The sequence below is a fragment of the Pistacia vera genome, unplaced genomic scaffold, assembly GCF_008641045.1.
Source record: "Pistacia vera cultivar Batoury unplaced genomic scaffold, PisVer_v2 Contig32, whole genome shotgun sequence".
Taxonomy (NCBI): domain Eukaryota; kingdom Viridiplantae; phylum Streptophyta; class Magnoliopsida; order Sapindales; family Anacardiaceae; genus Pistacia; species Pistacia vera.
In genome coordinates, this window is record NW_022196135.1 from 318515 (window position 1) to 332277 (window position 13763).

General features: G+C 29.7%; 2 protein-coding genes across 2 annotated transcripts; one reads left to right on the forward strand and one right to left on the reverse strand.

Annotated features, from left to right (window-relative positions):
- Positions 1-7162: 7162 nt before the first annotated feature.
- Positions 7163-9755, forward strand: LOC116136811 (pantoate--beta-alanine ligase-like). Its single transcript, XM_031422480.1, is given in 6 exon segments — positions 7163-7271; positions 7274-7308; positions 7311-7835; positions 8655-8768; positions 8850-8981; positions 9400-9755. Coding segments are annotated over 6 exon segments (972 nt in total). The 5' UTR covers positions 7163-7240; the 3' UTR covers positions 9535-9755.
- Positions 9756-9987: 232 nt separating this feature from the next.
- Positions 9988-12880, reverse strand: LOC116136780 (putative vesicle-associated membrane protein 726). The gene is made up of 5 exons (XM_031422455.1): positions 12473-12880; positions 11293-11434; positions 11059-11179; positions 10498-10560; positions 9988-10395 (listed from the first exon to the last, which is right to left on the reverse strand). Exons 1-5 carry the CDS (start codon positions 12660-12662, stop codon positions 10252-10254), a joined length of 660 nt encoding a protein of 219 aa, XP_031278315.1. The 5' UTR covers positions 12663-12880; the 3' UTR covers positions 9988-10251.
- Between the last annotated feature and the right edge of the window lie 883 nt (positions 12881-13763).

The window sequence follows — 13763 nt, forward strand, 5'->3', positions numbered from 1 at the left end:
AATAACAATTTTTATATAAATAAAAAACATTTTATTAATTTTTAAATATAAAGAACAAAATTTTTTATTCAAATCCAATTGACTCTTTAAATTAGATTTAATAAATATGAGAGAGACATAATAGAAGAGATAAGTAATAATTAAATATATAGAAACTTGTAATTTATTAAATAAAATTGGGATAGAGGGTAATATTTAACTCTCTAGATGTAGAGAGTCAAACTCACTCTTTAATTCATATTTAAAGAATAAGAGCATCTCCAATGGTGTTCTTTATTTTGGATAGCATCTTCATTAATTTTTAAATATAAAGTATACAATTTTTATTCAAATCCAATAGACTATTTAAATTTAATGAAGATATTCTCTATTTTTAAGAAAGAGTCTTTAAATTTAATGAAGATACTCTTTATTTTTAAGAAATATACTTAATGGGAGAAAAAATTAATAAATAGAATACATAGAAATTTGTAGTTTATTAATTAAAATTAGGATAGAGAGTGAAATTTGACTTTCTAAATGTGGAGAGTCAAACCCACTCTCTAATTTATATTTTAAAGATAAAGAACACTCTTGTTTTTATGGATAGATCCTTTATAATAAAGAATTTTGGGCATATAAAGAGTCATTTAGAGATGCTCTAAAGAGTCTATTAGAGTATCTTCAAATGACTCTTTATATGACTCAAACTCTTTATTATAAAGAATTTATCCATAAAAATAAGAGTTCAACAGTCTCCTTATTCTTTAAATATAAATTATATAGTGAGTTTGACTCTCCACGTCTAGAGAGTCAAATTTCACTCTCTATCCTAATTTTAAATAATAAATTACAAGTTTCTATGCATTTTATTTATTATTTATCTCTCCTGTTAAGTTTTTTTATTGAAAAAACATATTATTTCTCCAAAAATTTAAAAAGTCTATTGGATTTGAATAAATTTTTTGTTATTTATATTTAAAAATGAATGAAAATGCGAGCACCATTGGAGATGCTCTTAGACTATTGTTTTTATAAACAAACTCTTTATAATAAAGAGTTCGAGTTATATAAAGAGTCTTTTGAAGATGCTCTTACAAGATACAAGTACAATTAGAACTGAATTTGGATTTGGATAGGAAGTCTGCTTTTGTTAAACAGTAATTCTAGGTCCACAATTCACTTTCATAATTTGTTCTTATAACTATTAACGTGGCAACTCGTAATTAGTCAAATAGTAAGATCCTCAAAGCAAATGAGACTCATTTATGAATTGACCAATTATAAACTGCTACGTCGGAGAGAATGACCATTTTTATTTGTTAAATTTATACTATGATTATATTTCTTGGAAATACAAAAAAATTTACAAAGTAAATTAATTAATTATGTCCCTAATAGGCTAAAAGCCTAAAACTATTCAGCTATTAATAAGAGTAAAATTGCCCACCCAAGGTTTGGCCTAATGACATTTTCCCAACAAAATGTTTCAAAATGCAACTTTATTACCCATGTTAAGATCCATCTATTAAGTTTAACTGAAAAATGACTAAATAGTAAATTAGAAAAACAGTCAAGGGGTAATTCTGTCATTTGATCCCCTATATATAAACTTAAAAAAAAAAAAAAAAAAAAAAAACCTGACTCAAACCCTTTTAAACTCTTCCCCACCCTGCCGCCCCAAAATCCTTCACCCCCACCAATCAGCCGGAATTGCACTCGTAAAGTAATGGAACCCATAAACAACCCTACACAAATCTTGCATTGTAACGTCGGGCGCCATATTAGGTAGATTATGTTCTTGTGGTTGATGGGAAATTCGTGTGAGAAGGTGAAAGGATTCCGGTCAAGTGCGACTTTTTTTGTAGGCCAAACTTGTCGCCTCCGACGACTTCCCTGGCCACCATTCATCATCCCTCACCAACCCCAAACATTACCAGCAACCATCTGCCACCTTCCTACCTGGAAAATGTTGTACCACCCACCTGTTATCGAACTCGCAAGATTGAATTTCCAATCGTGTCGAACACCTAGCAATTGAGGCCACCCCCTCCTCACCATTCTCTCATCTACTCGACCCCCACTACCTAGCATCCTTAACCTTTCAAGCCCCCATAACCACAAACGTTCACTCATTAGAGTTTTTGTTTGCGTTGATTGTGGAGTTGGTTTGGCAGAACCCACCTGGCCGAGTGCGATTCTAACCAATTGGTATGAGAAGGTGAGAAAAGTCCAACCAACTTTTTTTTTTAATTTTTGTTTTGATTTGGATGATGTTGTTGTGTGTTGATTTGGATATGGGTGATGGTGTAGTGTGTTGATTTGGATAATAGTGAAGATTTTGTGAGTTGATTTTTGTGAAAAGATTGTGGCGAGAAGGTTGGATTAGTCGGAATCACAACCGGAATTAGAGGTAGAGAAGGAGAAAGGAAAAAAAAGAATGAAAGAGGGTATTTTCGTCTTTCTATTGTTTTTACAATGCTAGAGAACATATTTTGCTAATGGAACATAAGGGTGGGTGGGGAAAGTGTCAGTTTTGAAACTTGATAGGTGACAAGACTGTAGGGGTGAGCGGTTCCGGGTACCCTGTATTTTCCGAGGGAACCAGAACCGGAACCGTACAGTGCATGTTCCTAAAAAAAGGAACCGGAACCGGAACTGCACAGTGCAGGTTCCTTAAAAAAGGAACCGGAATCGGAACCGCATAGTGCAAGTTCTTCAATTCAAGGAACCGGAACCTAAAATGCAGGTTCCGATTCCTTTTCAGGGTACCTTGTAAAAAGTCAATTACCCCCTATTAGTTTAAAAAATAACAAAAATACCTTATAAGTTTACAAATACACCCCTAACAAATTTTCATTATTCATTCATTTGTGTCCAATGTAACTCATAACCTGTAATCTCTAAGAAACACTTGAATTGTTAATCATTTAATTAAGTATTGTAATATTATTTATAATAGAATGTTATAATTAATTAAATAATCATACCATAAATTTATAATATAATGTTATAATAATTTGATTAAGTATTGTGTAAATTAGTAAATTACTAATGTTTATAATATAATGTCATAATCAATTAAGTATCATTAATTATTAATGTTATTAATATATGATCATACTATAATAGTTATAATGTAATGTTTATAATGAATTATAATCATCTATAAATCTATAATTTAATATTATAATAATTAAATTTCAAATCATTAATTAATATACTAATGTTTATAATGGAATGTTATAATTGATTAAGTAATCATATTACAAATAATAAAGTAATGTCATAATTAATTAAATTTTTAATCGTTTAATTAAGTAATGTAATAGTATAGTAAATACTAATGTTTATAATGTAATGTTATAAATTCATACTAATTAAGTAATTATGTAATTTAACTATATAATGCTATAATTAAATAAGTGATCATAATAATGTAATATAATAATATTATAATTTAATTGAGTAATTATTTAATTATAATGTAATGCTTAATTAATGTTTATAATGAAATGTTTTAAGGTAATATTATATTAATTAATTCCTTATCATTTAATTAAGTATTGTGCTAATGTTTATATGTAATAGTAATTACTAATGTTTAAAACATAATATCATAACTCATAATCAATTAATTAATCATTTAATTATTTAATGTTATATTAATTATATGATCATACTATAATAGTATAATGTAATATTATAATGAATTAAGTAATCATACTATAATATATAATTTAATATATAATTAATTAAATTTCAAATCATTTGATTAATATACCAATGTTTATAATGAAATATTAATTGATTAAGTAATCATATTATAATATATAAGGTATGTTATAATTAATTAAATTTTTATCGTTCAAAGTATGTAATAATATAGTAAATTAGTAAATTACTATGTTTAATGTAATGTTATAAATTCATAACTATTATGTAATTATGTAATCATTTAACTATGTAATCCTACATTAAGTAAGTGATCTAATATATAATGTATATATAATATTATATTTTATTGAGTAATTATTTAACTTAATGTATGCTTAATTGTTTATAAGGTAATATTATAATTAATTAAATTTCTTATCATTTATTAAATATTGTGTTAATGTTTATGTAGTAAATTAGTCATTACTAATGTTTAAACATAATATCATAACTCATAATCAATTAAGTAATCATTTATTTATAATGTTTATATTAATTATATGATCATACTATAATAGTTAATGTAATGTTTAATGAATTAAGTAATCATACATAATCTATAATTTATATTATAATATTAAATTTCAAATCATTTAATTAATATACTAATGCTTATATGGAATGTTATAATTGATAGTATCATATAAATATATAAGTATGTTATAATTAATTAAATTTTTAATCGTTTAATTAGTAATGTAATATTATAAATTACTAATGTTTATAATGTAAGTTATAAATTCATAACTAATTATGTAATTATGTAATCATTTAACTATGTAATGCTATAATTAAGTAAGTGATCATAACATATGTAATATAATAATATTATATTTATTGAGTTTATTTAATTATAATGTAATGCTTAATTAATGTTTTAAGTAATATTATAATTAATTAAATTTCTTAAATTTAATTATATTTGGCTAATGTTTATTAATAAATTAGTAATTACTAATGTTTAAACATAATACCATAACTCATAATCAATTAAGTAATCTTTAATTATATAATGATATATTAATTATATGATTATACTATAATGGTATAATGTATGTTATAATGAATTAAGTAATCATACTATAAATCTATAATTTAATATTATAATTATTAAATTTCAAATCATATGATCAATATACTAATGTTTATTAGAATGTTATAATTGATTAAGTAATTATATTATAAATATATAGGTATTTTATAATTAATTAAATTTTTAATCGTTTAATTAAGTAAAGTAATAATATATAAATTACTAATGTTTATAATGTATGTTATAAATTCATAACTATTAAGTAATTATAAATCATTAACTATGTAATTCTATAATTAAGTAATGATCATATATATAATGTAATATAATAATATTATAATTTATTGAGTAATTATTTAACTATAATGTAATGTTTAATATTTTATAATGAAATGTTTATAAGGTAATGTTATAATTATTAAATTTCTATAATTTAATTAAGTATTGTGCTAATGTTTATGTAGTAAATTAGTAATTACTAATGTTTAAAACATAATATCACAACTCATAATCATAAGTATCATTTAATTATGTATAGTTATATTAATTTATACAAGATAAATAGTAATATAATAATGTTATAATAATTATTAAAACATACTAAATATAAATCTATAATTTTAATTTATAAATATATTAATTTCAAATCTTGATTAATTAAACTATGTTTATAATGGAATGTTATATTTTTAGTATCATATTATAAATATATAAGTAATGTTATATTAATTAATTTTTAATCGTTTATTAAGTAATGTAATATATAGTATTAGTATTACTAATGTTTATAATGAATGTTATAAATTTATAACTAATTATGTAATTATGTATCATTTAACTATATATGCTAATATTAAGTAAGTGATCATAATATATAATGTAATATAATAATATTATAATTTAATTGAGTATTATTAACTATAATGTAATGCTTATTAATGTTTATAATGAAATATTATAAGGTAGTGTTATGATTAATTAAATTTCTTACTATTTAATTAAGTATTATGCTAATGTTTATGTAAATGTAATTAGTAATATTTTATAATAAATGACATAATCAATTAAGTAATTATTTAATTATAATATTTAATTAATTATATAATCATACTATAATGTAATGATAGTGATTAACTATTAAATAATCATACTATAAATTTTTAATGTAATATTATAATTAATTAATTTTTAATCATTTAATTAGTTTGTACTAATGTTATAATTGATTAAGTATTATACTATAAATCTATAACTAATGCTATAATTAATTAAATTTCTATTTAAGTCAATTAATTAACTATTTAATTATGTTATAACTTATCAATTAATTAAGTAGTAATCATTAATGTATGCTATAATTAATTATACTATAAATCAATTAAGTAATGTTAAAATATAATTAATTAAGTAATTATTTAACTATAATGTAATATATAATTGATTAAGTATGATATTTAACTAGTAATTAAATTTTTTAAGTTTATCAATTTATCATATATTAATTATTACTAATTTATTATAATATACTTAGAACTTGATAATTGAAGTAAATAACTAAATATATTATTACTCAATCAAATATATTATTTATTCAAAATAATTATTTTAATAACATTAAAAATGTAAACACTTTTAATTGGATCTAATTTCAATTATTCACTAATTGATCAAAACTTTAATATTAATGTATATAATATAAGCTTTTAATATGGTGTAATTTATATGTAATAAGTATAATTGTATTCGTATATTTATTTAATTAGGTTTTCTAAAAATTTAATTTTTCATTTTAATTTTTTTATATGTAAAATAATAGAAACTCCCCCATTATTTACATTTCACAAATTTTCATTATAGTCCAGGTTCCAAAATAGGTTTAAACAGGTTCTAAACAGGTTCCAAACAGGTTTCAAAGCAGTTCCAAATAGGTTCCAAAACAGGTTCAAACCGGGTACCCCCTATAGGTTCCAAACAGGGTACCCTTTTTACAGGTTCTGGTTCCGGTTCTGGTTCCTCCACATGCAAGAACCGGAACCGGAACCGTACAGTAGCGATTTTAAAAATTGGAACTGGAACCTATCCGTACAGTGTAGGTTCTGGATAGGTTCTGATTTTGGTTTCGATTTTTACCCTCGATTTTGTTTCGATTCTTACTTCGGTTTCGGTTTTACCCGATCTATGCTTACCCCTGACAGAGTATCATTTTGAAAGAGTTTTAGGTCAATCCTTGGGTGGGAAAAATCGTTTACTATGTTAATAAAGCCAAATGAGAAACGTAACCTGTAGGCGCCATCCAACTCCCAAACCCGCCGCCTCTATTAAGACCAACCCCGCCTCTATTAAGATTTGTCTTTTTTGAGATTTGTCTTTTCGCTTTCCAATATTCCAATCCCCAAATCAGCCCCCAAAGGCCCCCCCACCCAACTCCGAGTTGAATTTACTCCGTACACTAAAAGTCCGCTTTTTAACCCCAAGCAAATTAGTTAGTTTCACCACCTTCGCTTGTTTCCCATGGCAACCAAAGAACCAGAGATAATTACAGACAAGACCCGATGAGGAACTGGTCAAGAGCCATGAGTATTCACAAGGCAAAACCATAGGCTTAGTACCCACTATGGGTTATCTCCATGAAGGTCATTTATCTCTGGTCAAACAATCCCACCGCCACGCTAATCTCACTGTTGTCTCCATCTATGTCAACCCAGGTCAGTTCTCTCCTTCCGAGGACTTATCGATTTACCCTTCTGATTTTCAGGGTGATCTCCGCAAGGTTATGTCTCTTTCTAAAGCTGTGGATGTTGTCTTCCACCCTCATAATCTTTATGACTATAAAAACAATTTCAAAAATAACGATGTTAATGATAGTAAGAGGAGTGAGTCTGGTAATGCTGGTAGTGGAGTTGTTTCATGTGTTGAAGAAAAGGGGATGGGGCATGAGACTTGGGTGAGAGTCGAGAGATTGGAGAAGGGTCTGTGTGGGAAGAGTCGGCCTGTTTTCTTCAGAGGGGTGGCTACCATTGTTAGCAAGTTGTTTAATATTGTGGAGCCTGATTTTGCTTTCTTTGGGAAGAAAGATTATCAGCAGTTTCGTGTTATTCAGCGAATGGTGAGTATTCTGTGGAAAACAAATTAATGATAGAAAAGTTGTTTATTTTCCTGTCAAAAAAATCAGGTTGTGATGATCATCGGTTTTGAACAAAACAACAGAAATTGGATTCTGTGTTTGATTTGGGTTTGAATGTTTACTGTGATGCTTAAAAGTTTCCTTCTCTTCTTATATGTTAAATTAGGATCTGAAGATGATTTTCAATTATAATGTATTAAATTGTTAGTGTTGAAATTGAGGCTCATGTAGTTTGGCGTTGGAATGATTCATGAAACATTTAAAAATTTTCTTTCTTTATGTTTTTGGGAACTATGTTGAGTGTGAGGATGTTGGCCTATAACCATCATATTCACTGTGGGGTGAGAAAGTGCCTTAAGGGGTAGTTGAATCGGCTATTTTATTTGCATGCCATACATTTTTGCTGTATGAAAACTCTGTTCTCTTCATGTTTTCTGGAATGTAGAAGATCGAGACCGAGACTCAAGCATGCAAAGAAAAGAGTTTTGGAGTGATTTGATTTTCATGGTATTTGTCATTTGAACTAATTAGAAAATGTCATGCTTAATAGATTGTGATGACTGATGTGTATTCATTTAATAGTTGAAACTAGATTTGCAACATGACAGTTGATTTGATATATGTCTGTCCAATTAAAAACTAAAATCAGCAAATTTTAGTAATTTTTTTTTTTTTACTCTAAATGAGTTCCCTGTTAGTTAAGTGCTTGGCTTGAGCAATTGGCTTCAATGATGCCATTAATAAGCTACAAGGGATTACACACTGCTGCTAATTGATTTCTCATCTGTTTGACTTCTACAGGTTCGAGATCTTGATTTTGGCATAGAAGTGATAGGTTCTGAAATAGCTCGAGATGAAGATGGCCTTGCTTTGAGTTCTCGTAATGTGCACCTATCGCCTGAAGAAAGGGAAAAGGTCCTCTCAATGCTGCTGATCCTCTTGTGCTATGATCTACATATAACATTGTATTGATTTATTCAATTTTGTATTCTGCAGGCATTGTCTATAAACAGGTCATTATTCAGAGCTAGATCTTCTGCAGAAAAGGGTCAAATTAACTGTAAAGAATTGAGGGACTTGGTCATCCAAGCAATAAATGATGCTGGGGGAAGAATTGACTATGCTGAGGCAAGACTTGAAACTCTCTATACCCTTTAGTTTCCCTGTAATTTGGATTGATAATATGCCTATCTGAATTTGCTTTATGAGCAATTAGAACTTTATTCATTAAACCAATCAAGAGCACAAGTATCAGAAACATATGCTAGGTGATCTTCCTTGTATTCAAAGGTTTACTTGTTATATGCCCTTTTTGATGGCTGCCAGAGTTCCTTGGTTTTATGAGTGGTAGAATGAAAACAGAGCCTATGGCTCCAAATGTTGACCAAAGCTCCTTTCTTGAATATGCATACTTTAAACACCTGACATACTTATTGAATAGCACCAGTGTTTTATTTTATTGGACAAAGCAAAGCATTTATATTTTGAAACTTTTTAGGTTTTTTATTTTGAGGTGCTCTAATTTTACAATGATTCCTGCCAGCAGATTGTAGACCAAGAAAGTTTGGAGGCGATGGAAGAGATAAAGAGTCCTGTTGTCTTTTGCATTGCTGCCTGGTTTGGGAAGGTCCGCCTCATAGATAACATGGAAATCAATATTATGAAGCATTTTTCTCATTAGCTTCAATTTCTCCTTGCTAAATGCCATTTTGTTAGCCTTTTTTTCTTTTTCTGACAGCTGGCTGTAATAGCCTTTCTTATTCTTGAGTTTCAATTAACTTATTGGGTGGGTAGATGATCAAATTTTGTTTTGTAACACAAACAATAAGCAAAAATGAATTGTTTTTTGTATTTTATTGGAATGATTATATGGTGTGTTCTGAGATGGTTCACCCGAATTAGAGACTGGAATCTGCACTCTTGGACATGGATATGGTGGTTTTAAATTTTAATAAGGTAGCATTAATGTTATAATATGTGATACTTACAGAAACAAAATTCATTTAAGGTGCACAAACTAATGTAATGGGTAATTATCATTTAATTGGTCTGAAGAAAAAGAAAACCTTATTACCAGAATAAATCATCCCTGTAAAGGAAAGTTGACCAAATATTTGACGGTGGAAGTTCAATGTTGCAGTAACTGCACGAAGGTGAAATATAATCTCTGTAATCAGTCAGTTATTTTCAACAGATGATGTTTCAAATCAAAAGGAATGACAAATTTCCACACACGGAAGACCTCGTAACAAATGAATTCAAAAATACAAACTATACAAGCACCGTCTCCTGATATAAAGCTATAGCAGGAAAGAGACTACAAAATCTGTAGGAAAACTGGCATAGTGAAAACTTTTCGACAAGCAAAAACCAATCCTTGTGGAGAGCAAGGTAAACATCAACATTTGAAGCCACCACAAATGGACAATACTATGATGAGAATCAAGGCAATTATGATTCCCAGAACTATCAGTTTTATCTTCATGTTTTGCAACCACATCTTCCTTCTCATCTTCGTTCCCTGCTGCCTGAAATCCTGTGCCTGCAACACCAGAAACAACGGAATTTACATTATCACATCAGCTAGCTTTAGAAAATATTGCCAAATTTAGTAATCAATAAACAATGATATACAGTCGTTGACCTGTGAGCGAAGATTCTCTGTCTTATCCACCAGAAGCTCAATTTTCTCTCCACGGTCAAGAACCTGTACATAGATTTATTACTCGCAACAGAACACCATATTCCATCAAAAAAGCAGAGGCACAGCCATAAAAAGAAAATAACTGTATTCGTAGCACACAAACAAGCAAATAGAAGCTTCAACAGGAATGCCTTACCTTCTCAATGTTTTCCATCATAACACCTTTCACCTCTGAAACCTGAGCCTTCACTTTAGACAGCTTGCTGATCTCCTCAGGATGATCAACACAATATTGCATCTGCTCCTTCAATTTGGGCCTACATCATTGAAAAAAAAAAAAATTACAGCATTAATGTATATTGTGTGGCATAGATAGAAGACACAAGCCATTTCATAACACAGTCCTCAGAATAGAGAGAGAAAGATTACCCAAACTCCCTGTTCAAGCTGTTAGCAACTGCCATCGCAGCTTTTCCTCCACCATATTTCTTGGTAAAATCNAAATAACTGTATTCGTAGCACACAAACAAGCAAATAGAAGCTTCAACAGGAATGCCTTACCTTCTCAATGTTTTCCATCATAACACCTTTCACTTCTGAAACCTGAGCCTTCACTTTAGACAGCTTGCTGATCTCCTCCGGATGATCAACACAATATTGCATCTGCTCCTTCAATTTGGGCCTACATCATTGAAAAAAAAAAAAAATTACAGCATTAATGTATATTGTGTGGCATAGATAGAAGACACAAGCCATTTCATAACACAGTCCTCAGAATAGAGCGAGAAAGATTACCCAAACTCCCTGTTCAAGCTGTTAGCAACTGCCATCGCAGCTTTTCCTCCACCATATTTCTTGGTAAAATCCTCTTTTACTCGCTCAAGGAAGGCAATTGGAAGCTGTCGGCCAACAGATTCAACAGCAACCACACAGTATGCTGCGACATTCAAAGATTTGGTTAGTTTTCTCAATAAATTGAAGGACAAGAAAAAGGTTCAAAATTGAGTAAAATAGGAGACAGCAAGAGTCCAAGAAGTGAACCAATAGGAAAAGACTTCATCAAGTTATCAAAACCAGAAATACCTACTCTAGCTTTGTGGTCATTAAACACTACTCAATCACTGAAATTTGAACGTATTAATTCTATTATCAGCTTCAGACTAACAGAGAATACTATTGCCTGCAACCCTTAATTCCTTTTTGAAAATAGACAAATAGATATCCAAACAACAATTTTTCATGATTAACTGCATTCACACTATCAAATCCAACCAATGGTCAAGAACACCGATCATATAACAGAGACTTAAAAAACCAACCAATAACAATGATGGATCTGAAGTTCTGAAAACTGAACAGGTAAAATACCATCTAAAACTCAAAGTTAGAAATAAAAGCATTAATATCTATTCTTCACAATACCATCTAAGCCCAAACTATAGTTCACACATAAGTATTCCAATACAAACACAATTAAGAGGAGTCAGTAACTTACATCATCAAAAGAACAGAAACATTAACCGGAAGCAAAACCAGCTTCCCTAATTTAGGCAACCAAACATAGCAAATACATAAAAACTAATTGATTCTATTATTGAAGTTGTCTCGGATTTCTCAGCAACGTCAGAAACAAACTTCCGAAACAATCAGATCAAATCAAACTCTACAGACTAAATAAGCACGATCCGTGCAAACTTAACCACTAAAAAATAAACTACTATTTTCCATCAAACTGAGCAAAGTAACAATCACTTAGCTTCAAAATATACTTGCATAATTAATGAACAATAAACTTAAATCCAAAACCAAATCTACAAAGCACAAACTGTCGGTCATACACCTGATCATTCAAAATCTAAAATCTTACAATCCGATCAGAATAATCACAAACAAACGCAAGAAACGCACAGATCAGAAGATAAATGAGAAATAAAATAAAATGAATATCACAGGAAACGAGAGAAAGAGGATATACTGAAGCCGTCATCGACGAGGTAGTTAAAAGTATGGCCATCGCAGTTGTAAGTGAACTTGTTGTTACTAGCAGGAAGTTTCTGGAGACACTGTGCTGCTATGCTCGTAAAGTTTCCGGTGAACTCGGTGTACTCGGCTAGTATGACGGTTCCACGAGCCACGAAGCTGTAGATCAACGACTGTTGCCCCATTTCTGATCACTAAAACGAGTCTACAACTACTACAACAACAACAACTAACCCTAGCAAAGAGAAATATGTTTATTAAGAGAGAGAAAAAAAATGTTTGGAGGCTTTGTTGTTGTTGTAGTTGTTGCAGCAGATTTATCAAACGAACGATTTTATTGTTGTCAGTTGAGAGAGTTCTCGCTTAGGGGAGAAGCTAAATGCTTTGTAGCGTTTGGGAGCAGTTGTTTCTAGTTTAGCTACCCTCCAAGTTCAGGTGGATTAACCGAAATGCCACGCAGTTTCTTAGTTTGAATTTTGAATTTCGCCTTTAAATTCATCATCACATAGTCTAAGTCTACGGTCTACCTGTGATCATAATTCACTAACTTTTTTACGTCGTTAACATAACTAAAACTAAACAATCCGTGGGTGTCCGACTGGTTAAATAGAGACTTTTAGAGTATTATCTAAGGTCTGTTTAGTATATTATTATAATAATTTTTAGAATAATATTTTAAAAAAAGTTAAATTAAGTGGGTATTTCGATGTAAAATTTAAAAATTAATAAAAATATCATATATATTTGTTTATTTACTAAATACCGCTATAGTAAAATATTAAAAGTTAACAAAATCACCCCCAACTCACCCATTAAATACGGACAGCCGACTACTATTGCTGTAGGGTGGCTGGAGTAGCCGTATCAACACATAACTGGTTGGATCTTGTTGATCGTGCGCCAATATGACCTTTTCTAGCCAAATCCACCATTGATGGCCAGATCTAGCCGCATTTGGTCGTCAACGACGGCCAATGACGGCCGTATCTTTGGTCATCGTTGACTACTGTCTACAGCCAAAGATCTGGCCTTTCAGGCCAGATCCATCGTGGATCTGGCTGGAAAGGCTAGATCGACGCACTACCAGCTAGATTCAGCCAGTAGTGCGCCATTACACCAGATTCCGGTCAGCTTCCGACAGTGGTGACCGAAATCTGGTAAATGTGGGTTGCTGGGGTGTTTTTGTCAATTTTTTTTTTTTTTAAATTTGAGTTGTTTAGTTATATTAACAAACTTAGGGGGTTTAAAAAAAATTGAATAATATAGAATAATATTTTGAGAATAAG